Here is a 21,597-nt window from a genome sequence, read left to right as displayed (position 1 = left end):
CCAAACCTCCACCACAGGTATAGCTCCACTGAGTTACTTGCATGGGAATAAATTCAGGATTAGACTTCTAAAGACTATACAAGCCAGCAAACCACCAGGCATTTTCTTTCTGAGGGTTGGTTTTGGGGATTTTTTTTTTTTTTTTAGGTTGAACATTTGTGAAACAAAATACATCAGAAGGCAGGAGGGAAGAAGTAATTGTCAGTCTAAGCTTGGCCCTGCTGACTGTGGGTCTGGCAGCTCACCTTCCTCCCGACTCCACCATTTTGGCCGTCCAGCCCTGCCAGTCCTGGTTCTCCCTAAGGAAAAAGCAAAACTCAAGTGAGAGCCTTGAGATGAGCAGGTACTGGGAAAATATGATCAATTCTCAAAAAATAGGTCCTTTCATGCTCTCGCACTAGTCACTCGATATTCCTGCAGCAGTGAAAATCCTTCTAACATCTCACAGAGACTTTCCATCAAATTTTTGAGCTAGTGCAAGCTGACATTCCCATTCTTTGTGAAATGGCTTCTGACATTTTAAGTCATATTTTTATTCTGAGCTAATATGGAAACTAATGGATTTTGAAGTTTTTTAAGGAGCGTGTGGTTTTTTTTTTTTTTTCACAGGTTTCAGGTGAATCAGGACTTTCAGATTTGGTATCATCTAAACAGTTGTCTGCTTTTGTACATGACCCACAAGAATGTATTAAGTTAATTTCCAAGTACAAAGTTGTTTTCAGTGACACTATCCCAAAAGGCATTGTATAATAATTAAAAACAAAACAAAACAACAACATAAAACAAACAAACAAACAAAACAAAACAAACAAACAAACCAAAATACATCTTACACAAAACATCCTCTAAAGTGACATCTTCCCAGCAAAAGTTTTGGTTGCAAACCAACATTTTCTAATAGAAAAGTACTCCATCTGACAAGGCACAGTGAGTTTAACAAACTTGCACCTTTTTGGCAGCATCTTTTCCTCTTAATTTCTCTTTCCCATTCTATTGTAAAAACCCAAAAGCAACAAAAGACAACAAGGAAACTTTACCATTGGTCCAATTTCACCCTTTTGGCCTCTGGATCCCCGTTGAGTATTATCAGCTCCTGAATCTCCCTGAAAGCAATAGAGCAATGAGAAACATCTGTGTAAGTGGGACATGAAAGTCAGACATCATAAACTGCTCTGCTATAGCTCAGAATGGACATTTCCTTTCTTTTTTATTTTTTGACTGAGGTAGATGAAGTAGTATTGGTGTTTTCAGACAGACACAGCTTTTCAACTGAGAAATAATAATATTGAAGAGGAGGAGGGAGGGGAAGTTTTAATATAATGAAACAGTGATTGATAGGTTGGTGGTATCAAGAGGCATGTGTTACCCACATGTGATCCCCAAGTCCTTGCTCTGTCACTGGACCTGCCACTGTCAAGAAGCATTTAATAAACCTGACTGCATGCTGGCTGATGAGCCCCAGGACTAGTGGAGAATGGGTGGAAAAATCAAGGAGATGCCTTAGCCATATTTACCGGGTCTCCGCGGAGCCCACGGTCACCTCGTTCTCCTCGTTCGCCTTTAACTCCCTTATCACCCTGTGGGAAGAGAGGGAGAGTCAGCAAGAGCAGCCCTTACCTGCCGAAAACATCCCTGCTGCCACGTACCTCTCCCTGGATCCTCAGCCCCGAGGGGAGTGTGATGGCTTTCCATCATCCCCTGACTCAAATCCACCTTTTTGCCATCATTTAGCCCCATTGTAAACATGATAAAAGCCTACCCTCCTGCCAGAGTATCCCTTCTCTCCAGAGAATCCAGGCAAACCCTTGTCTCCCTAAAAAAGAAAAATAGTTGAGAATATTTGCCACTTTCAAGGTGCTTCTTAGATGCTTCATCGAAGCATCTCATTACAAAGAGAAAAGCAATTAAAATGACTGACCTCTTCTCCATCGATGCCATCCAGACCCATTTCTCCCAGTTCACCCTGCAGAACAGAGGTAAGGGGCAAATGCTCACTGAGGGGAAGGGGAACGGGGCAGGGGATACCGATGCGCCCATACACTCACGCTCACCACTGTAGCATGAGGAAATAGCTCCATACCTTCTCTCCTGGGAATCCCCGAGAACCCTAAAGAGATCAGAAAAGGAAGTTACTCCACTTTTGCCCAGTCCATCGCCATGGGAAGCAGTGAGGAAGGGGACCTGTGCTTGGTGGCAGACCCAGAGCCAGGACCAGGGCAAGACAGCCTTGCTGCACCAGGGTTTGACCATCCCTTATTTCTCTTATGCCAATCACCTTCTTCAGCTGCCTCCTCAACACTCATGCCAAGATAAAATATGTGCATCACGGGGTTTAGCCAGCTGATCCAATAAAATAACTTACTCCTTAGCTGCAACTCTTTCTCCACTGACACTTTTCTCCCTGCACCTGTTTTTATATGAATCCAGATCCAGTCTCATTGCCTTTGTCCAAGGCTCAACAGCTTTTTAAAGAGACTCAGTATCTCAGCTGCAACTACAGGCTTGGTGCATGCACTCTGCTCCCTGCCAGAGGATCCTGTGGTCAGAGCAAATCGTAGGAAACATCTTAATAGCGCTGAATATTTCCCATAAATATTATACATTTCACCACCTTTTCTGGCTTGTGGCACAGCTGCTGTCCTAAGCCATTTGATCAAGGTTCCTCTTTAAAGCAGCAGCCACAGCTCACTTTTCTCCCTCCTCCCCAACAGCAGATTTTCATCCACACACTGTCCCAGCCCTGGGCCAAGACACACACACACCAAACCCTGGTGTTAAGAACAAATCCATCTCTTCTCACATCCTTCCCCTAGAGCTAGCCTGTGGAAAATAAATCAGCCTTATCTGCAGATTCAGCCTGGGTTGCTGGGCTGCCCTTTTGCTCTTCATAGCAATGCTAAAGCCATGACACCTGCTGCAAGCCTTGGGGTTTGGCCAGGTGGACACCACCACTTGAGTGGACTTGGTGGTTGTTGCGTGACACCCTAAAGCAGCAGGAGTTGCCCTCGGTGGACTCCTACCAGCTGGACACTGGGTCTGCTCTGTGCAGGCTCCTTCCTCACGTACCTTGGTTCCTCTGTGCCCGGGACATCCCTGGAAACCCTGTGTCCCGTTCACACCCGGTGGTCCACGTTCACCCTGTTGCATGGAGAGGAAAATGTAATGGTCAGGGTTTGCATGCCAAGCACATTCCTTCAGCTAACTTGCATCAGTAAGCGCAGGAAGTATCTTGGAAGCACAGGAGCCAACAGAGCATCAGGTTTTGAAAGGTCAGTGCCCAGCCACCCCACCATCTCTGCCCACAACCTTCCTCATGTAGTGACCAACTGCAAGTCTTCATCACAGAAACATCCTTTCCAAACTCTCAGCTATGAAAGAGCTTTATAAAACTTCTCCTTCAAAAACAAAAAGACAAGATGAAACCCTCAGAGCTCTGCATAGATGTGTAATCTCAGCCTGACCTTAAAGCCCCAGGAAAACATTTCATCGCATACGATATATGACAGCAGCATTTGGCCCCTGCCTGTGCTATTGGAAAAGTGATGAGAACCACCAGCCCCTTGGCCTCAGCTTCACCTCCTGGGCGTGATGCGTGGGGAGTTGTTTATTCCAGGGGTGACATGGGATTCATGAAGTAAGAATTTGGATAAAACTGTGCTAGTAAGAAGTCATGGGACTCATGTTGTCTGCCACTGTGATGCATAGAAACACCCCTTCTTGGTCCCATTCTTGGACTAACTCAAATTTTTCAGCTGCATTTGGTATGGATAACCGTGGCATAGGCTGCAGCTTTAATGAAGTCGGGGATTTTATTGTGTTCATAATCACCCTGCCCTGCTCACAAGTGTTTGGGACCAGCTGCAAACATTCCCACCTGCCTTGGAGGAATAGCACAGAGCTGAGTCACATCAAACAATGGGAGTTTTTCCCCCTGTCATGCCTTCACCAGCTCTCAAGGAGCTCCTCACTGACCTTCTCTCAGGAGCAGCTGGGACCAGCAACTCAAACCATCAGGTGGGGGAAACGAAGTTCTGCTTGCTCTCTTATCTAATCTACACCCACATCCCCAGAAGAAAATATTTAGTGAAAAAGCCTCCAAATGCTTCTCTATGGTGAGGTCCCTTATTTGAGCAGTACCATGCAGAGCAAGGGCAATCACTCACCGGTCCTCCTTCATCACCAGGGTAGCCTCCGTAGCCAAGATCACCCGTGGCACCCTAGAAGACAACAGAGAGGATTCTTCATTTTTTTTCATAGTTCTGTGATCTCTCTCTAATTTGATATTCAAGATTTCCCTAGATTTGCACAAAGCAACTGCTTGGTCATCTGTGTAAACAATGAGAGAAACCATCTCCCTTTGATATCCCTCAATCGTTCCACAAGACGCTTCACCCCCTCCTTCCAGCCACTCATCCCTGCCCTCTTGGTTGTTTCACAGCACAGAGGCTGTGAGGAAAGGGCAGAAGAGCAGGTCTCAAATGCTGTGCATGGCCCAGGACCATCCCCCCCCCCCCCCCCCCCCCCGTTAGCATCACCCATTACAACGTAAGTAGCCTGCATGTCACCCACCCATCACCACCATGGTGGACGCTGACCTCACACAGGGACCCTTTATCCTTCCATGAAGTGACCTACCTTTGGTCCTATGGGGCCTGGCAGACCTCTGTCCCCTCTCTGCCCTGAGCACTTGCATGGGACCTTGCAGCACGTTCTCTCTGCGATGTTGTCCTGCAGCAAAACACACACGACACAACAGGAAGGTGTTAGAAACCTGTTAGAGCCCCAATGCCGTAACTCCTGCAAGCCCTCAAAGTCTGTAATTGCTCCTATGCCAGGCATAACGTTGGTCCAGCAGCATTTTGGGGTCTCTCTGCCCTGAAGCACCCACGACAGCAGGAGAAGGAGGTGTGTGTTGACGGACTGGTTAGTCTGCATGGTTAGGAAGCAGCAATCAGCATTATCTTTTGGACACCTGAGGCAAGGGTTTAAATGGGAACTGCGTGGTGCAGAATTCATAGAGAGAATGTAGCAGGAGATCAGTCCCCAGACTGGTGCTAGTCACTAAAGAGAGAAATCTCATCTCCAAAGAAACAAATTCAGGCTGTGGAATAGGCCTCGAAAAACTCATTGTGGTGAGTAGCTCACCAGCAGCTCACAGGCTGAGAACAATTTGCAAGCACACAGCAAAAGAGGGAGGAAAAAAAAAAAAAAGATATGGATTCAGAGAAATCACAGCTTGGTTTTGCATCATCCAGTTGAAAAAAAAAAAAAAAAAAAAAAAAGAAATCTTTTTTTTTTTGCCAAGTACATTGCTGGCTGCAAATGTTTCCTGCCAGTTTTGCACATTTACATTTTGAAAGGTTTTTCCTAGGCAACTGAATTACTTGGAGATGGGCTGAAGGCTAGCTCCTATCCCAAAAACTAAGGTTCACTCCCAAGCGGCTACACTTTGATTTGTGAAGAGGGGCCCAGCAAGGTTACCACAGGGACCAGTTGTTAAGACCAGTCTTATTAAATCTACTGGAAAAGGAGTTTAATGATGCTAGTAGCAGATGTGAAGTTGGGAGGAAGTGGACATACCAAGGTTGATAGCAAATTAACTTGACAAACTTGAGAGGACCTACATACATGGGAGAGAAGTAAATCTATGAAGAAGAAAGGATAACTCCATCATCTGTTAAAATCATGTCTGAAATACAGACAGTGTATCAACTTGGGGAAAGAAACCTAGAAAGCAGTGCTTCTTCAAGAGAGTTAGCACTGACAAGGCATGACAGTGCATTACCCGTAAGGTTAAAAAAAAACAACAGTATAAATATAGGCGGAAGGAAGGCTTTTTGGCATGGCAGCTTTTGATGGCATTTTATCCCACCCCCTTTGACCTAATCCCATGCGCTGTAGCCTCGGCTGGAGTAGGGCTTCTCCGGGAGTGGTACAAGACCAGGCAGCACCGTGATCTGCTCTTAACTTTATTTGCTGTGGCATCTATAAAAAGAGGTGACGTGAGGTGGGGAGGGGAGAGGACCAGAGCCAAGAGGGTGTAATTCAGCCACAGTTCAGCCCCGCAGGAGATCCAGCCGTCGGCTTTCCTCCAGCATTACAAGGCAGTGCTGCCTGTGCCAAGTTACTTACAAGCTGCTCTGCCAGCTCAAAATCCAAATCCAGCAGATTAACTCTGAGCGGTCTGTTGTAGGTGAACCCACGACCAAACTCCAGCTGCATCACTCTCTCAAAATCTCTCACTCGGTCCAGCCCGATGAAGATGAGAGCGTTGACACCTGGGAAGGGGGAAGCAGAAGGGGCTACATGATGGGGTGAGGTGCTCTGCAGAGCCTACACACCCTCCCCTGTAAGGACAGGTCGTTATCCACCTCTTTGATTGCAAATGGAGCTTATTCAGTTGAGAACAAGCATCTTCAAGAATATTCAATGCAAGATACCCACATGCTTAGATGCCAACAGGCAGCTAAATATAACAGGAAGGCAATGAAGAACAGCCAGTGCATGTAGTTCATTACTGTCAAAAGCTGCTGGATTCTTGAGAAATGGTGGTAAAATGGGCCACATGTTAACATGGACTATAACCACACTGCCCTGAAGAGTAAAAAAGTTACCTTCTGTATGCAAAGCAGATGAAGCAGCCTCCAACTGATCTATTGAGTCATCTGCACCATCAGTAAAATGGATTATGACCTGTGAGAGAAACAAATTTATGTCAGGACCCAGAACATTTCATGTATGAAACTCAATCAATGTGCAACCTAAAGCGCCTTCTTCCAAGGAATGCTTCGTCTGAGAGGAGATGGGGGAATTGCTATGCCCTTTCCAGGCCACGGAGCTTTGCATTTCTGTACCAGGTTTCTGTACACTGTATCATGCAAGTTCTTGTTGCTAAAGCACAAACTGGGGAATATCTGGAAAGCAACAGTTTGCAGCCAAGCAGTGCTCATGGGTACTGGCTTCAGTGATGCTCAGCAATTGTCAAGGACAGGACCATGACAATGCAGGGAGAGTGCAGGAAACATGTAGGGCTTAAGTGACCAAATTTATTCTGAATAGATTTATTTATTTAATGAATAGTTATTTTTGTTAATGTATTATGAATTTACAGTTGCTTTACCAACTAAAATACATCAGAAGTCAGCTTTCCTGGCCAACACCATCCCAGTGGCCTTGGTTTCGAATTACCTTGGTGCTGCTGGAGGGCGAGGATCTGAATTTGTTCAGGTAGGACCTCAGTGTATCTGCCGTGAGGAAATAGGGCCCACGGGTCCGCATGCCCTGAAACTTCTCAAAGAGCTCAGGCTGGTACTCGGAGAAGTCCAGTCCCTCCACGGTTCCCCCCCGAGCCTGGGCCATGATGGCTACCCTGACGTTGGGCACTTGGTTGCCAGTGCAGCTGATCTTCTGCATCTGTGTTATTCTGTTCAGCACGGACTCAACTCTGGACTCTAGACCTCTCTGGGAACTGAATATATTTTGGCCAGGCCCAACATCTGTGACATCGAAGCCAAGTATTACATCTAAGTCACAATCTGAAAAGGAAACAGACAAAGAAAGGAGAGCATCAGCATTGAGCAATGCCATAATGGATTTTCAAGTAATGGCTTTCCTAATTATTCTGTTAGTTGTTACAGAAGACACTCTGAATCAAGAAGTGCCACCATTTGATAAGCAAGTGCTTTCTACTTCCTTTCATCATAGCAAAGATAACCTGGGGAAGTCTGCATTTTATTAATTTTTTATTTCCTGTACAATTGTTGCTTAGTATTAGGAGGCGCTGACTAAACCAAGTCCAACAGAAATTTGTATTTTCATCAGGCAGGCAAGACTGCTGCTTTTCACTGCATGAAAACCTGTCAGTACTTGCACAGTGTACATGCACCTTCTGCCTGTGCTTGAAGCAACCATCCTCCAGTCACAGGGATTTGGAGGGAGGTGACAACCAAGTGACTGATCTCAAGTCCCTGAAAGATGTAGCTAGTATTTATATGGGATATCTGTGAATGAAGGCAGAAAGAGGCATTGAAGTTGCTCAGCCTGAGCTAACAAGGAGATGCATGGCCAGCCTTTCTTCAGGAAAACTTAGCATGGGCTTGGAGCCACCATGTGCTGCAGGCATCAAGCTGCCTGTTGGTCTGGAGCATGGAGAAATCAGGCTGCTGGATGCCCCTCATCTGGATTTGATGTCTCCTGTGCCTACATGGGCTTTCAGATAGGGAGGTGTTTGAATTTTCTTTGATATTAATCACACTGGTGCTACACTCAGGAAGCACTCATGGTTACCACCAGCAGCAGTTTGCTTTTCCCTGCACTCAGTTTTTCATCTTGGCTGGAGCTGCTGCTCCGCTCAGGGCTGCTGTGGCTCTCCTTCAACTTCTCCAGAGGTTCAGGAGACGCCTCTGCTCAAAAGCCAAAGGGCTGAGCTGTGGTCAGCTGTGCTAGGAGTAGGACTTGCCATGCTGTAGTAAGTTAAACCAGCTGCTGGGAGTCTGGTCTGACAGCAATACCAGCTCGCTTACTCACCCCAATTCCCCTCACTTGGCTTCTGAAGTAGCCAAATCAGGGGATTCCTTCTTAAGGCAATTTTACCTTAAACTACAACCATTCATGCCCTAGCTTTTTCTCATATACCTGTCACGAGATCAAGTGGGCACCTTGTGTGATTGGGCAAGAGAAATTCTGATTTCCAGCACACTATGCATGCCAGGGACTGAATGGCCAAGAAGACCAATTGGCTTGTTATAAACGCAGTGGGCAAACCAAGGACCATAATTTTTAGTTTTGGCACTAAACAAGATGGTCTGCCAACAGGATACTGGCATCATGTCCCTACACATCTGGGGAGGATGGTAGTGAGACTTAGTCCAAAGGCAGCTAAATAAAGGAGCCCCTCCAATGCTGTGGTAGGAGGCCAGTGATTTAGTACCTGACTGTCATATCTGAAATTATTCCACCACAATGGCTCCTCTGCGGTGATGGTGCACCAGCCCTTCATGTACTGAAGCACACAAACAGGCAGATCTTATTACCAAAGGTAAGTGCAGCCTACCAACATGCTCATGGAGGAGGTCTGAGCCCATGCTGCACCTCAGGCTACAGGCAAATCACAAGAGCAGGCTGGACAAGTCCATCAAAACATGTTGGATGTTAAAAGCCACCCACTGGAATGACCTGAGCACATCATAGAATCGTAGAATGGTTTGGGTGGGAATAGATCTTAAGGATCACCTAGTTCCAACCCCCCAACAATTACGAAAGGATCATGCTTACCTCTCGTAACATCCGTTGTTCCTGGGCACAACTGCTCCTGCACAGAAGCTTCCAGCGTAACCAGGACCTGCTCGCTCAGCTCAGGCAGCTCCTGGGCTGTGGCTGCTCTGAAACTCATGGCGCTTTCACTGGCCAGTCTGCTGACTTCCTTCAGGTCAATGTTTCTCACACCAACTGCAAACACCTTGACGCCTTTCTGCGTGATTTCCAAGGAGGCACCCGGCCCGTCATCCGAGGACTTCCCACCCGTGACAATGAAGGCGATCTGGGGCACCCTCTGGTCAATTCGGCTGCCGGCCTCTTTCACAAAGTGTTTTGCCTGGATATGCCTGATGGCTGCACCAGTGTTTGCCACTCGGCCACCTTTGTAGATGACTTTGTTGATGGCATCTAAAATTTGAGGTTTGGTGGAGTGGTCCTTGAGGAAAAACTCATCAGTGACATCTGAGTTATACTGGGCCAGTCCGACCTGGATGGAGTCACCATCCCTATAAATGGCATCCACCACAGAGTAGATAAACTGGAGAACTTCTTGGAAGTTCTCTCTCCCCAGATTGATGGAGCCATCCAGCAAAAACACAATGTCAGCCTGCTTTTTACCTCCTGAAAATATTACAAAGAAAACACAGTAGTTAGTAAATATTACAGATGCTGCAAACAATTAAGATGCTTAGTGCTTTGTGAAGTAGTGTTGTGTTTCTCTCTCTTTTCTACCTTTATAGTTTCCTCTGTCTTTGGCATGATTTTACATCCATATAAGAAGAAAGGTTTTACACAACACTTATTACACTTTAGACAACATTACTTGGTTTTGTGATAGACACCCTCATCTTATTTCAAATTTAATTCTGTTCTTTCCTGTGCTCAATAAAATCTTCTTCCAAGTGTTATTTAAATCAACATGACTAAAGGGTTGGGAATCAAAAGGTGTTACTATGGAATCACTTTCACATTATACAAATTCCACCTGTCCTCTGTCCAGAAAAGTCTACAGGGTGAATAGCAGTCTTACCAGGTCCTAAGGGTCCAGGGGTTTCTGTTGTAGGTATCGGCAGTTCTTCAAGAATACTCTGCACCTTCCTTTCTAAAGTTGGGAGTCCCGTGAAGTCCTGTACCACAAGCACGCGCTCAGGATCATTGGTAATGACCTGCAGCTGGTTTCTGTCCACATTCCTGGCTCCAACACCCAGAGGTTTAATGGACGTTGAAGTGATTATGTTAGCAGGCCTGTTCACGTCATCCTGGGACCGGTCTCCAAGGATGACGACTAGGTGCTGGGGCACTCCATCTTCTATCCTGCTCCCTGCAGACTTGATGAAGTAGTTCTTCACCACGTAGTCTAGGGCTTTGCCAGCATTCACAGGGGACCCCCCTCTAAGCCTCAAGCGGCGGATGGCTTGCAGGACAGCATTTTTGGACTTGTGGGTCTTCAGGTAGAACTCAGGGAAGACATTATTGCTGAACTGCACCACACCAATTCTCACTTTGTTTGGCCTAACTTCCAGCTGCTGAACAATTCTGCTGATGAAATCCCGAATGTGAGCAAGCCCATCAGGCCTAACACTGTCAGAGCTGTCAATGAGGAAGACTATGTCCTTTTCATCACCAGAAATATCTGCAGTGAAACGAGAAGAGAGGAAATTATCTGTGCGCCAAGTCTTTGCTTGAGCGTCGCTAGAGGATTTCTGTGCTATCTGTTCTCGTGTGGTGTAAAGCTGAGTGGCATATTTTAGCCAACTTTAGGCATGGTGCTTTGAGGACCCCCTCCAAAAGGGCTTGTGCACAAGTGTATACGCGTGTGTTAACAGTCTGACTAATATTTGAAGCATGCATTACTCAGAGACTTATCTGTTTCATTCATTAACACTCTTCCCTGATTTTGTCAATGTTTCCAGTGTCATTTTGCCCCAGATTTATGTCTCTTTCCTAGAGAGCTGCTAAATGTAAATAGGCAATTGTACACATTGCAGTATTTCACTGGAAAATCAAAATACGTAATGTATTTAAGTACTTGACTTGAAAATCTTAAGTTATAATGTATTTAGGTACTTGGATAGAATTTCCACATATCTAAAAGTTTCCTTCTAAAACTGTAAATGTGCTTTTAACTAAGGAAAACCTTGTTTTATGGAGAAGGGATGGAAAGTTATTTACACATTTGGGCAACATTTACTTGAATAGCAACCCAGAAGCAGCCAGTGTTGACAGAGCCTTACCTATGTTGGGCTGCACATCTCCCAGCAGCTGTCTGATTTGGTCCCCAGTCAAGGTTTCAATAGGAGTCAGCAGCTTCTGCTCGAGGCTGGGCAGTTCCTGGAAGCTAGAGACTTGGAATACATAATCAGGACTAAGGGAAATCTGTACCATCTCCTCAGGATCCACGTTCTTTGCTATCACCATAGGCGCCACTCCCACTTGTTTGACTTGGAGTGACGGGTACTCCAAGTCATCATCGGACTTGCGGGAGGAAAGGATTACCAAGAACTGAGGGACATCCTCCTCTATGCGGCTCCCAGAGGGCCGGGTGAAGATGGTCTTTGCCACAAACTCAAGGGCTTCCCCCACGTTGACCTGCTGGCCACCCTGGGGCCGCAGCCGTCTCACAGCACTCTGCACCTCATCCTTGCTGGAGTGGGCGTTGAGCAGGAACTCCACGTGGGGATGCTCGCTGAACTGGACCACTGAAATCCTGGTGGTGTCAAAGCCCACGTCCAGGTTATTCACTATCCTCTCAATGAGATCACGGATGAGGTAGAACTCCTGGGCTGCATAGCGGGAGCCATCAACCATGAACACTATGTCCCTCTTCACGCCCGCTGCAGAAAGACAACAGCAGTCAGAAGATGCATCAGGCATTGCTTATGGAGAGCAGCTAAGCTCATCATCTACATCACTGGTCCATGCCTTTGGCCATGGGGAAGATGTTTATTGTTTCACTGCCTATAAAATCTCCTGGGAGCCCCAGCAAGCAGCTATGGGTTCATCCCAGAGACAAGACCAGACTGCTAGGCACATCCTCAGGCAGTGCAAGAACAGCAACTTCCAGAGCAAAGGAAGCAGGAGTGAGCAGGGGAAACCTGCAACAATAATTCCTCGTGTGATCTCCACCCAAAGAAACAGCCCGGTGATGCTCCTTACTCAGGGCAGGTTGCCAGGGAGCCTGGGGTTGTTTTACACTCAGTACCTTCCCTCTTTCTTTGGCTTTGTCCTCTAGGAAAGCTTCTATCCTACTATTCTCTCAGGTTCTGCCTTTCCAGGATGACTTTTTGGTTCCTAATAAAATGTTTTCTGCAGCGGTAATTCAGGTCAGAACCTGAATTATTACTGAATATCACACTGACAAATGGGGATGGAGGAAAGCAGGGTGGCTCGGAAGGGAAAGAACAGATAGAGTAGGATGCTGGACTTCAAAGGGACTGATCTGGGGTGGGTACCCTTCATCCCAAGCATATGCTGGCTGGATTTCATTCCAAGCAAGACCAGAAATGGAAGATCTGATTTTTTTCTGATGCCTGCTTCCAGTTTCCCTTCCCCCAGTGAATGAGTGTGACAAATGTAAGACACATCATTTAGCAGAAATCTGACCTTGATTTATAGTGGTGTAAAGGTGTCCCTGTAGCATCTAAATGACGCAATTTCCATTCCAGGAGGAATAGCATGGGCTTAAAATCCATCAACATATAACAAAATTAAGGTCATAGCATTCACTTTGTGGGTCTTCCATGAAGATACAACATGGACCACCTTGAGGGACTGGGCTTAAAGTGGTTCATCTTAATTATACAGCTTGCACTAACCCCAAGTACATCAACATTGAGACCAAGATAGACTTGGAGTCTTAGCTGTGACCATGTTTGCTTTTCTCAGTTTGTGTTGCAACCATGATGTTACTAAACATCATATTTTGCCGCTGGCTCTTGGTGCAGACACAAACATCTTCTCACCTGGGCTGAGTGTTGTAAAAACCAGATCAGGGGCAAGTGACTCTATCTCTTTCTTGGTCAGCCGGATGACTCTGTTTGAGATGACCTGCTGCACTGTATCCAGCTGGTTGAAGTCAGGCACAGAGATAGCAAAATCTGGGAGGAAAGAAATTGTCTGCAGCTCTGTAAGGTCAGCATTTCCAATCCCGATGCCAAAGGGCACTGTGCCACTCGTCTTCAGGACCACCGAGGGCCTCCTCACATCATCCTGGGACCGGTCAGCCGTCAGCAGAATCAGGAACTGTGGGACACCCTCCGCTATCCTACTGCCACTTGACACCGTGAACACGTTCTTGATGAGATAGTCGAGGGCTGCTCCAGTGTTCAGAGGAGATCCTCCCATAACCTTCAGCTCCTGGATGGCGCTGATGAGCTCTGCTTTGTCTTCATGCGTGTCAAGTAAGAACTCGGGTTGTATGACGTTGCTGTACTGTGCGACGGCGACACGGACCTTGTCACGACCGATATCCAGGCTTTCAACAACTCTTTGGACAAAGGTCTTCAGTAGAGGGAAACCTCTTCTAACACCATCTGAGCCATCGATTAGAAACACCACATCCTTCTTCTCACCTCTCTCAACTACTGTTTGAGACAAGTAAGGGAAGGGGGGAATAAGTGAGATTCTCTTTTGCAGTGATTATTACTCTCCACATACACTGAACTGAAGGAGTACAAAAGCTTGGGGAGGGGAAAGCGAGGTGTCAGGATGAGTGGTTCGGTTCCTTTGCCATTGGATGCAATCCCTGATGAAGAGGCAGATGGGTGGAAGTCAGTGGAAGCCACAGGGCAACACATGCCATGCCTTGCCCACCGAGTCATAGAATCATAGACCCATAGGAAATAGGGTGCCAAGGGACTTCGGGTGTCATCTTGTACCTGAGACCTGGAGAAGCTGCCTGCCTCCAAGGGGGCTGGGATACTGGCGCATGGCTTTGCAATAGGCAACAGGAGTCTGGGGCAGGAGAGAACTTTTGCTCCCAGAGAAAACTGAGTTTCTGAATGAAATGTCATACTGTAGAGAGGGTGCTCACAGGGAGTCACTGAAGATTGAGAGAGAAAAGCTTTTCTGAGGCATCGTTGAACTTAGAAATAAATAATCCTGCAAATGTTTAGAAAAAATAAGAATTTGCTGGAAAGGACATCCAACTGCAAATGCTGAAATACTTGACACTGATTTTTTTTTTTTTTAACTAGGTTCTAGCACAAAAAAAAATGCTGATTGTGACCTAACATTCTTCTTTTTTTTAAAAAAAAAAAAAACAAACAAACAAAAAAAACAAAAAAAAAAACAAAAACAAAAAAAAAAAAAAAACAAAAAAAAAAAAAAAAAAAAAAACCAAGACCATGAAATGTCAAAGATCAGAGAACTATTGAAGCATTCTGCTAATGACTAACAGAATTGCAAAGCTTTGGCTCAGTCAAGCAGAAAACATCACTGCCTCTCAAGCACAGCAACTGATAGACGGCATCCCAAAAGTGCCGTTGGCTTGCTTATAGCAGAGTCAAGTGGGACAAGCAGGAACATGTTCTCTCCCTCTGAAGAAAATCTTAAATATCTGCTTATGAATGCTAGTGGCATAAAGGGTTAAAAAGAGCAGTGGAAGTCTAAATGCAGACTTCAGATCAAGTTTACTATTTAAGAAGAATGTTAGAAACTTGGTAGGTTAATGCATAGGACTGGAATATTAATATAGATTGTGTTGAGCAATACAGGTAGGAAAGGGGAGGAGACAATGCCTGATGTAGCCCAGTTTCATACACTTCCTCTAAAGTTCAGGAGCAGGAGAAGAGAGTCCTATCAAAAGCCTCGGGGTAGCAGATAAAGAAGAAAAAAATATGGACACTCTTACGAGGTAGCTCTCTTTTAGCCAAGAATAGTAGGAAAAGTGGTTGGATGCAGCAATTTCTGAGCAATTAGCACAATTATTCACAGCACTTGGTGGTCAAAGGGGTTCAAAACTATCTTAACAAGAAAGAAATGGTTTGAAAAGGGAGGGTACAATTCAAGAGCACTAGTTGAACTAACATTCTGTGTTGAGGCAGAAGCTGCACAAGTACAGGAAGGGCAATGACTCTTCATGGAAAGGATGGGGTAAGAGATGACCAGGAGACACTGTTGTTACACACTGGTCATTTGGAGCAGGCTGACGTTGGAGAGACAAGAGTGAAAAGGTAGAAAACCTACAAGGAAAGGTTGAATGTGCTGGGTACACAGCTGGTGACACAAGGACCAGGACAAGACATACATGGCAAGCTTGAAGTAAATGAAAGGCTGTCACACAAAACATGGAAATGAGCTGACATCTGTATCCTTCTTCAGTTGAAGGAGATGTAAAAGTCTTAAACTATTACTAGAAAGGCAGAGGTTTGACATTAAGGAAAAGTACCTGCTATTGCAGATAAAAACAACTGAACAGATTGATTATGGAGGCTGGTAAATCTGCTCCACTGGAGGGTTTTCAGAATAGATTAGACCAATGTCAGCTGGTTTTGGACAAGAACATCCCATTGGGGTCAAGGGTAGGTAACAGATGGCACCCTGAGATCCCTTTCAGCCCTATTTCTTTTTTATGTTTCTATGATTCTAAGTCCATCTGCCCAGGACTTTTACAGAGAGATGACGTAGATGTTATTACACTTTTCCTTGTCCCCATCTGCTGTTGGGAGACAGGTTAATTCTCAAATTAGGGCTCCCTCAGGAAATCACACAGCTGGACATGCATAATTTCCAGTACCGCAGTGTGAATTTATAATTGTAGCCATGCGATTCTTTTAATTATTTCTTTTTTATTATTCTTCAATTAATCCATACTCATCTACTGAGCTTTTAAGAGTAACTAAGTCAAGAGCATCTAATTATTGGTGCATAGGTACAAAACGTAGAAACTGCTGTCATATCCCATAAGAAATAACAGAGCAAGAATGAATCCAGCGTGATACAGTGCTCCTGACTCCCTACCACTCTTCCAGAAAAGGGCGGATGGGAAGAGAAATCAAGACAAGCCTCTATTTGCTGCTTCTAGCCCTGGTCCAGCATTGCACATCAATTTATGCAAGACCTCTGGGGCAACAACTCCCTGTATTTCAGGTTTGTACCATGTTTTGCACACTGGTAACAGCACCTACTGCAGCCAAATAAAAGGCTTTTTTCTTTCCTATCTTTAAAATTCAGTTTGGAACTTAATGCTTTGCTGGATCAGAGTCTGATCAGAGGCAAATCCAAGTACAATAGCAGTTTCTACATAATCATTTTAAACATCACCAGACCAAATAGCCCCAGTTACCAAATTGAGGGGGGCATGTAAGTGGTGTCTTTCAGCCTCTTCGAAACCCCAGGGGTCCCTGTACCTGTTGGCTGAAGCTGGATAGTTTTCAACAGGTTGACTATGTTTGGCTGAAGCTCTGAAATCCGAGGGAGGGAGTCGACATTCAGAATGAATTGGGGGGCATAAACGATCCTTTCCAGCTCTACGGGGTCGGCATTTTTGGCTTTGATAGCAAAGGTCACAACACCAGCTTGCTTCAGAGCATCTGATGGTTGTTCCACATCATCAGTTGATCTCCCAGCAGCAAGAAGGATCAAAAACTGAGGAACCCCTTCTTCAATTCTGCTTCCAGCTTCTGTCACAAACAGCCTCCTTATAGCTTCATCTAGCGCAGCTCCAATGTTCAATTGCTTCCCAGTTTTTATCTTCATCCTTTTCACTTTGAGAAGCATGTCTTGCTTAGATGGGAGTTCAGCAAAGTCAAATTCAACTTGGATGGTGTCACTGAATTGGGCTACAGCTACTCGTGTGGCATCGGGACCCACATTCAGATCAGAAATGACTTTGTGTACAAAGTCCCGGACGGCAGGAAAACTACCCAAGAGGTTGGCTGAACCATCAATCAGGAATAAAATATCTTTCTTGCTTTCTAGAATAAATTCACAAATGAAAAGAGGGGAAAAAAAGAGATATGAAAGCATTTTTCTTCTTAAACATCATCCTAGAAACTTCTCTGCAAATTAGTTGGGTTTCAATATGCAAAGCAAGTGATTTTCATTTACCAAAGTATTCAAAGACTACAGGACTAAACAGTACCTTTGACTTATTTATCTAAGGAAGAAGGGGAAGCAAGGATACTTCTATCCTAAGAGACATTAAATTCAGGCACCAGATAGTCGTATCATAAATTGGCTGTTTCAGATTAGGCTGGTGATGTTTATGGTCTAACAATACGCCAATAATACAGGTATGAAGTACAACAGCAGTGAAGGGTTAGGGTTTTTTCTATTTAAAGGCTTGGTAGACAACAAATAGGCATTAGTTCATACATACATATACACACACAAAGCATTTTCTGTATTCTCTTAAAGTACTTCTCCCCATTGCATCACAAGGAGTATCTAAATCCTTAGGCGAGTTGTGCCTAGAAAAAAAAGCCTTTTACCTGTTTCCATTTGATGGCATTTAAATCTAATTGAATACTGAAGTCAAAACCAAGCATCTCATATCTCTGTGTCTTAGCATCTTTCATATTAATCTTAACAGTCTTTTCCATAGTAAACAATCCTGGTTGTTCTTATTTCTCCATATGAACATAGCCACAATAAGGAAATTAGTGAGCAAATACCTGTTTAGAAAGGGTTAAACTTGCCAACAGCTTTTGGGTTTAATGTTGGAGGATAACTTTGAATATCTGGAGTCAAATTCAGCCTCTGCCTCTGTGACAGCTTGGTAACAGCACTTGGACAAAGTGGCTGTAGGAAAGGATTTGGCCATATATAGCTGGCTAGACCTCAGCTCCCCTGTGCTCTTTGACATAACTTTAACCTTTCCACACCACTCCTTGTGGCCAAAGGCATGTGCTCTCATCACCTGAGCTAGTGCAGACGGTGCATTTATAGGTTGTGACTTCGTCATGGCAACAGAAAGGGAACACCTGAGTGACTGGTGAGCATAAACTCACTTGGATCCTCCTTCAGTCCTGACCTGCCAAAAGATTTTAAATTGTGCTGTCTTTAAAGTGTGCTAGCAATGACTTGAATAAAATTAAGATCTTCCAGTGTCAAGGCAGATATTGATGGTTAACCACAGCTCTAACCGCTTTGATGACTCAGGGCCTCGGACCGTGAAGGTGTACATTGGGAACAAACAGCCAAGAGAAACAAGATTAACTTAATGCAGTCAACATGAAGGAAGGTAGGTATTATTACCTGTTGGGGCGAGTGGAACCTCTTCCACACCTCCACTAACATATGTTGTTATAGGCTTATTTAACTCCTGGGGTAAAGCTGCCAGAGCACTGAAATCATCCATAAAATATACCATTCTTGGATTAAAGGCAATCTGTTCAAGTTCTGCCTTATCCGCATTCCTAACTCCAACAGCGAAAGTCAGCACTCCGGCCCGAGCTAATTCATTGGAAGCTTGCAAGAAGGGATCGGCAGACCTCCCTGCCGTCACCAGGACTAAGACCTGTGGCACTTGTTCATTTATTCTGCTCCCAACAGCTTCCGTGAAGTGATTTGAAAGCACAAAGTTCAGTGCAGAGCCAGTGTTCAGCACTGATCCCCCCTTGGGCCTCAGCTGTCCCATACGTTGAATTATGTCTGATTTGGTTTGGTACGAGTGTAGAAAGAACTCGGTTTTAGGAGTGTCGCTAAATTGCACTAAGCCAACTCGGATTTTATCACTGCCGACATCAAAGTAGTTAACTAGAGTGGCAACAAAGTCCCGCACAAAGGGGAAGTTGGCATTTCCAACGTTGAGTGATCCATCCAAAAGAAAGATGATATCCCTTTTGGTTACTTGAACTGCAGTAGAGCAGAGAAAATAACATGAGACAACACAGAAAACAAAAATAGAAATTATTTTTTTCATGTGTGCATACAGTATATGCTGTACACACATGTAAACCTTGTTAGGAGGAAGTGGGGAGAAAAAGAGAAGAGAGTGTGATCAGCACATAAGTAACAAGGACCTTGCTGGAAATTACTAAATTGGACAGGGGGGCATTTCTAACTTGTATTGAAAAGTCTTTTAAACATCAGGTTTATCAATGGGGCTCAGCCTCTGCCATGACAGATATTTTCAATGGCTGCTAATGCCAGAGTTGCATGGTCTGGGCCAGATCCTTAGCTGGCAAAAGGCAGCTTCATTGATTTTGGTGGAACAACACTGAACTAAACCTACAAGCACTTTACTTATCTGTAAGTCACCCCACATTTACTTGGTGCTTTCCAAGGAAGCTTTAGGGACCGTTTCTGCTTTCTGGCAGCTAAAGTGTGCTTTGACACCCAGTGCTATCACCCCCTTATTAAGCAATCCCCCATTCCACAGGGATTTTCCCATGCATCCCTAGACATAAAGAACCATGTCCTGCCCTGCAGTGACTTCAATGGTTGTGCTGTGCAGCCAGCAGCGGCTGGCCTGCAGCGGCATACAGTTAGGCTCCACTTGCATGGGAAAACACTTCTGCCAAGTTACCAATTTGGTTGGTATTTTGAGTGGATATTAAAAATAGCTTTTACTAATAGACTTAAAAAAACCTGGTTCAGATGAGGCTGAAACAGCTGCCTGAGACACATGCCTTTTGGATGTCTGCATTTGATGAAGAAAACTGCATTTTGGTGTCTGCAGTTATAGACCGCTTTGTGGTCTGGTGAAGGGGGAGAAGTTTCCCACTTTTGGCAGTAACCAGCCAGTTCTCATCTCCTTTTTTAAGGTTAAATCCTTCCTGGGCTGTCTTCTGGCATCTGAACCCCAATACACAGATCTGCAACATCACCCCAAAGACACCACAGGATCATCTCCATGTGCTTTTTGCTCTAAACATGTCGTGTCCAGGTGACAGACCAAAATGCTGAAACTTTAAAAAAGATCTCTGAGCACTGATGAGTGAGCTCATCCAATGCATCCCCCCTGGATACCTTCTTCCAAATTAAGTTATTTGAGAATATATTTATGCCCATTGCTAATTTTGTTCATTATCCTTCTGTTTAAAGCATTTACCTATGGGCATATGGCTATATTCCTCCATCTCTCTAGCTTGCCTTTTCCCTGTAAGCTTGTTCTATATATAAAATACATAAATACTGAGATATTAAAACCAAAAGGGAAAAAATGGCTCTTTGGAGCACAGGTGCTGCTCTCAGATTTTACAGTTTGTTTTGGATTTCTGTATTTTTAATTTTTTCCCAGAAAAGTGCCATTCAAGGCCCAGGGTGAGACAATATCTAGTTAAAATGTAACAGACTACCCAGCGTCAAAATCAGTTATCATTACTTATAATAATAATTTTATGGAGTAGGATATGATTACTTGCTTATTGTGAATAGCTGTGAGTACAGTAGAGCAAAAGTACTGGAAAAAAGGAGAAGCTGCATGAATAAGCTTTAAAGAACAAGGAAGTATAGGAACATTTTTAATTTACATTGAAAAATAAAAATGTCAGGTTTGGTGTATAGCCATGCAAAACTGTATTAGCAGGAAACACATTCTGAAAAAAAGCTTATTAAATGATAAGTCCCGTGATATTCATCTTAATTAAGGACAAGTATTGGCAGACTGATTTTAAAATGCCTGCTCTTTGTGTAAATCAGTTACAGGCTTTAATTCTTTAAGGACCCTTTCCAAAAACTCAGTTTCTTTTGCACTGTGGTTTATAATTTGAAATTACTTGGAAAAACTAGAAAAAATGTGGACATGGTTTGACACCCACTTAAGCCAATGGGAAGGTCACTATTGGCCTTACTGGGAGCTGGAAGAAGCCTTGTTTTTCTAACGTTTATATGCCATGAGACAGAAATGCAAGGTTCAAGTATGTTCTAGCACAACATTAATTCAACCTCAAACATCTCTATCAGGAAGAAATCCTGAGAAATTTGGTATAAAATCCCTATGCAGCTAGAACACCTCTTGAAGTGCAGGGGTAGTGCCTCAAAAGACATGACTAGCTACTCATTTGCTTCCAAAGTCTACTGATGTCAATGGTGAGACCAAGTAAAATGAATCCACTGGCTTCATGGGACTTTGAATCATCTTCTAAACAGATTACATTAAAATCAACACTGCAATAATCCCATATGCCTCTTAGGGCTTGAGCTAACTGTAAATATGTTCTTAAAGGGTGAGTTTCAGTCCAATAGTGTCAGGCTAGCTTTCTCTGAACATCTCCATGAACGAACTTGCTTATTTTCTTTACACTCAGCATAAACTTAAGTATTCTTGACCAAATATCCACTATGGATGATTTTCAAACTGGGGAAGAGATTATAACATTCACAGCATGTCCCGTTCATAGGTTACACAAACCCTAAGTGAGAGAAAAGGCCTCCACTCAACGATTTCAGTACCTA

The 21,597-nt window shown here is 44.4% G+C and overlaps 1 protein-coding gene across 10 annotated transcripts in view; it reads right to left on the bottom strand.

Moving 5' to 3' along the window:
• The window catches only part of COL6A3 (collagen type VI alpha 3 chain), a 64,048-nt gene that overhangs the window by 22,247 nt on the left and 20,204 nt on the right, over positions 1 to 21,597 (bottom strand). For 7 of the 10 annotated variants that reach the window (XM_033010735.2, XM_033010738.2, XM_033010740.2 and 4 more), the window contains 18 exons: positions 18,454 to 19,053; positions 16,605 to 17,171; positions 13,218 to 13,838; positions 11,490 to 12,089; positions 10,286 to 10,888; positions 9,274 to 9,876; positions 7,189 to 7,535; positions 6,615 to 6,693; positions 6,133 to 6,278; positions 4,636 to 4,728; positions 4,164 to 4,217; positions 3,067 to 3,138; positions 2,081 to 2,107; positions 1,919 to 1,963; positions 1,760 to 1,813; positions 1,515 to 1,577; positions 1,038 to 1,103; positions 246 to 299 (listed from right to left, as the gene is read on the bottom strand). In XM_033010735.2, coding sequence (XP_032866626.2) covers positions 246 to 299; positions 1,038 to 1,103; positions 1,515 to 1,577; positions 1,760 to 1,813; positions 1,919 to 1,963; positions 2,081 to 2,107; positions 3,067 to 3,138; positions 4,164 to 4,217; positions 4,636 to 4,728; positions 6,133 to 6,278; positions 6,615 to 6,693; positions 7,189 to 7,535; positions 9,274 to 9,876; positions 10,286 to 10,888; positions 11,490 to 12,089; positions 13,218 to 13,838; positions 16,605 to 17,171; positions 18,454 to 19,053 — 4,694 coding nt within the window. The remainder of the gene's footprint in view (positions 1 to 245; positions 300 to 1,037; positions 1,104 to 1,514; positions 1,578 to 1,759; positions 1,814 to 1,918; positions 1,964 to 2,080; positions 2,108 to 3,066; positions 3,139 to 4,163; positions 4,218 to 4,635; positions 4,729 to 6,132; positions 6,279 to 6,614; positions 6,694 to 7,188; positions 7,536 to 9,273; positions 9,877 to 10,285; positions 10,889 to 11,489; positions 12,090 to 13,217; positions 13,839 to 16,604; positions 17,172 to 18,453; positions 19,054 to 21,597) is intronic. The other 3 variants (XM_033010742.2, XM_033010744.2, XM_033010745.2) reach the window with 2 other exon arrangements.

This window comes from Tyto alba, unplaced genomic scaffold (assembly GCF_018691265.1).
Source record: "Tyto alba isolate M040663 unplaced genomic scaffold, T.alba_DEE_v4.0 Super-Scaffold_7, whole genome shotgun sequence".
Classification (NCBI taxonomy): Eukaryota; Metazoa; Chordata; class Aves; order Strigiformes; family Tytonidae; genus Tyto; species Tyto alba.
This window is presented reverse-complemented; position numbering and strand designations above follow the sequence as displayed.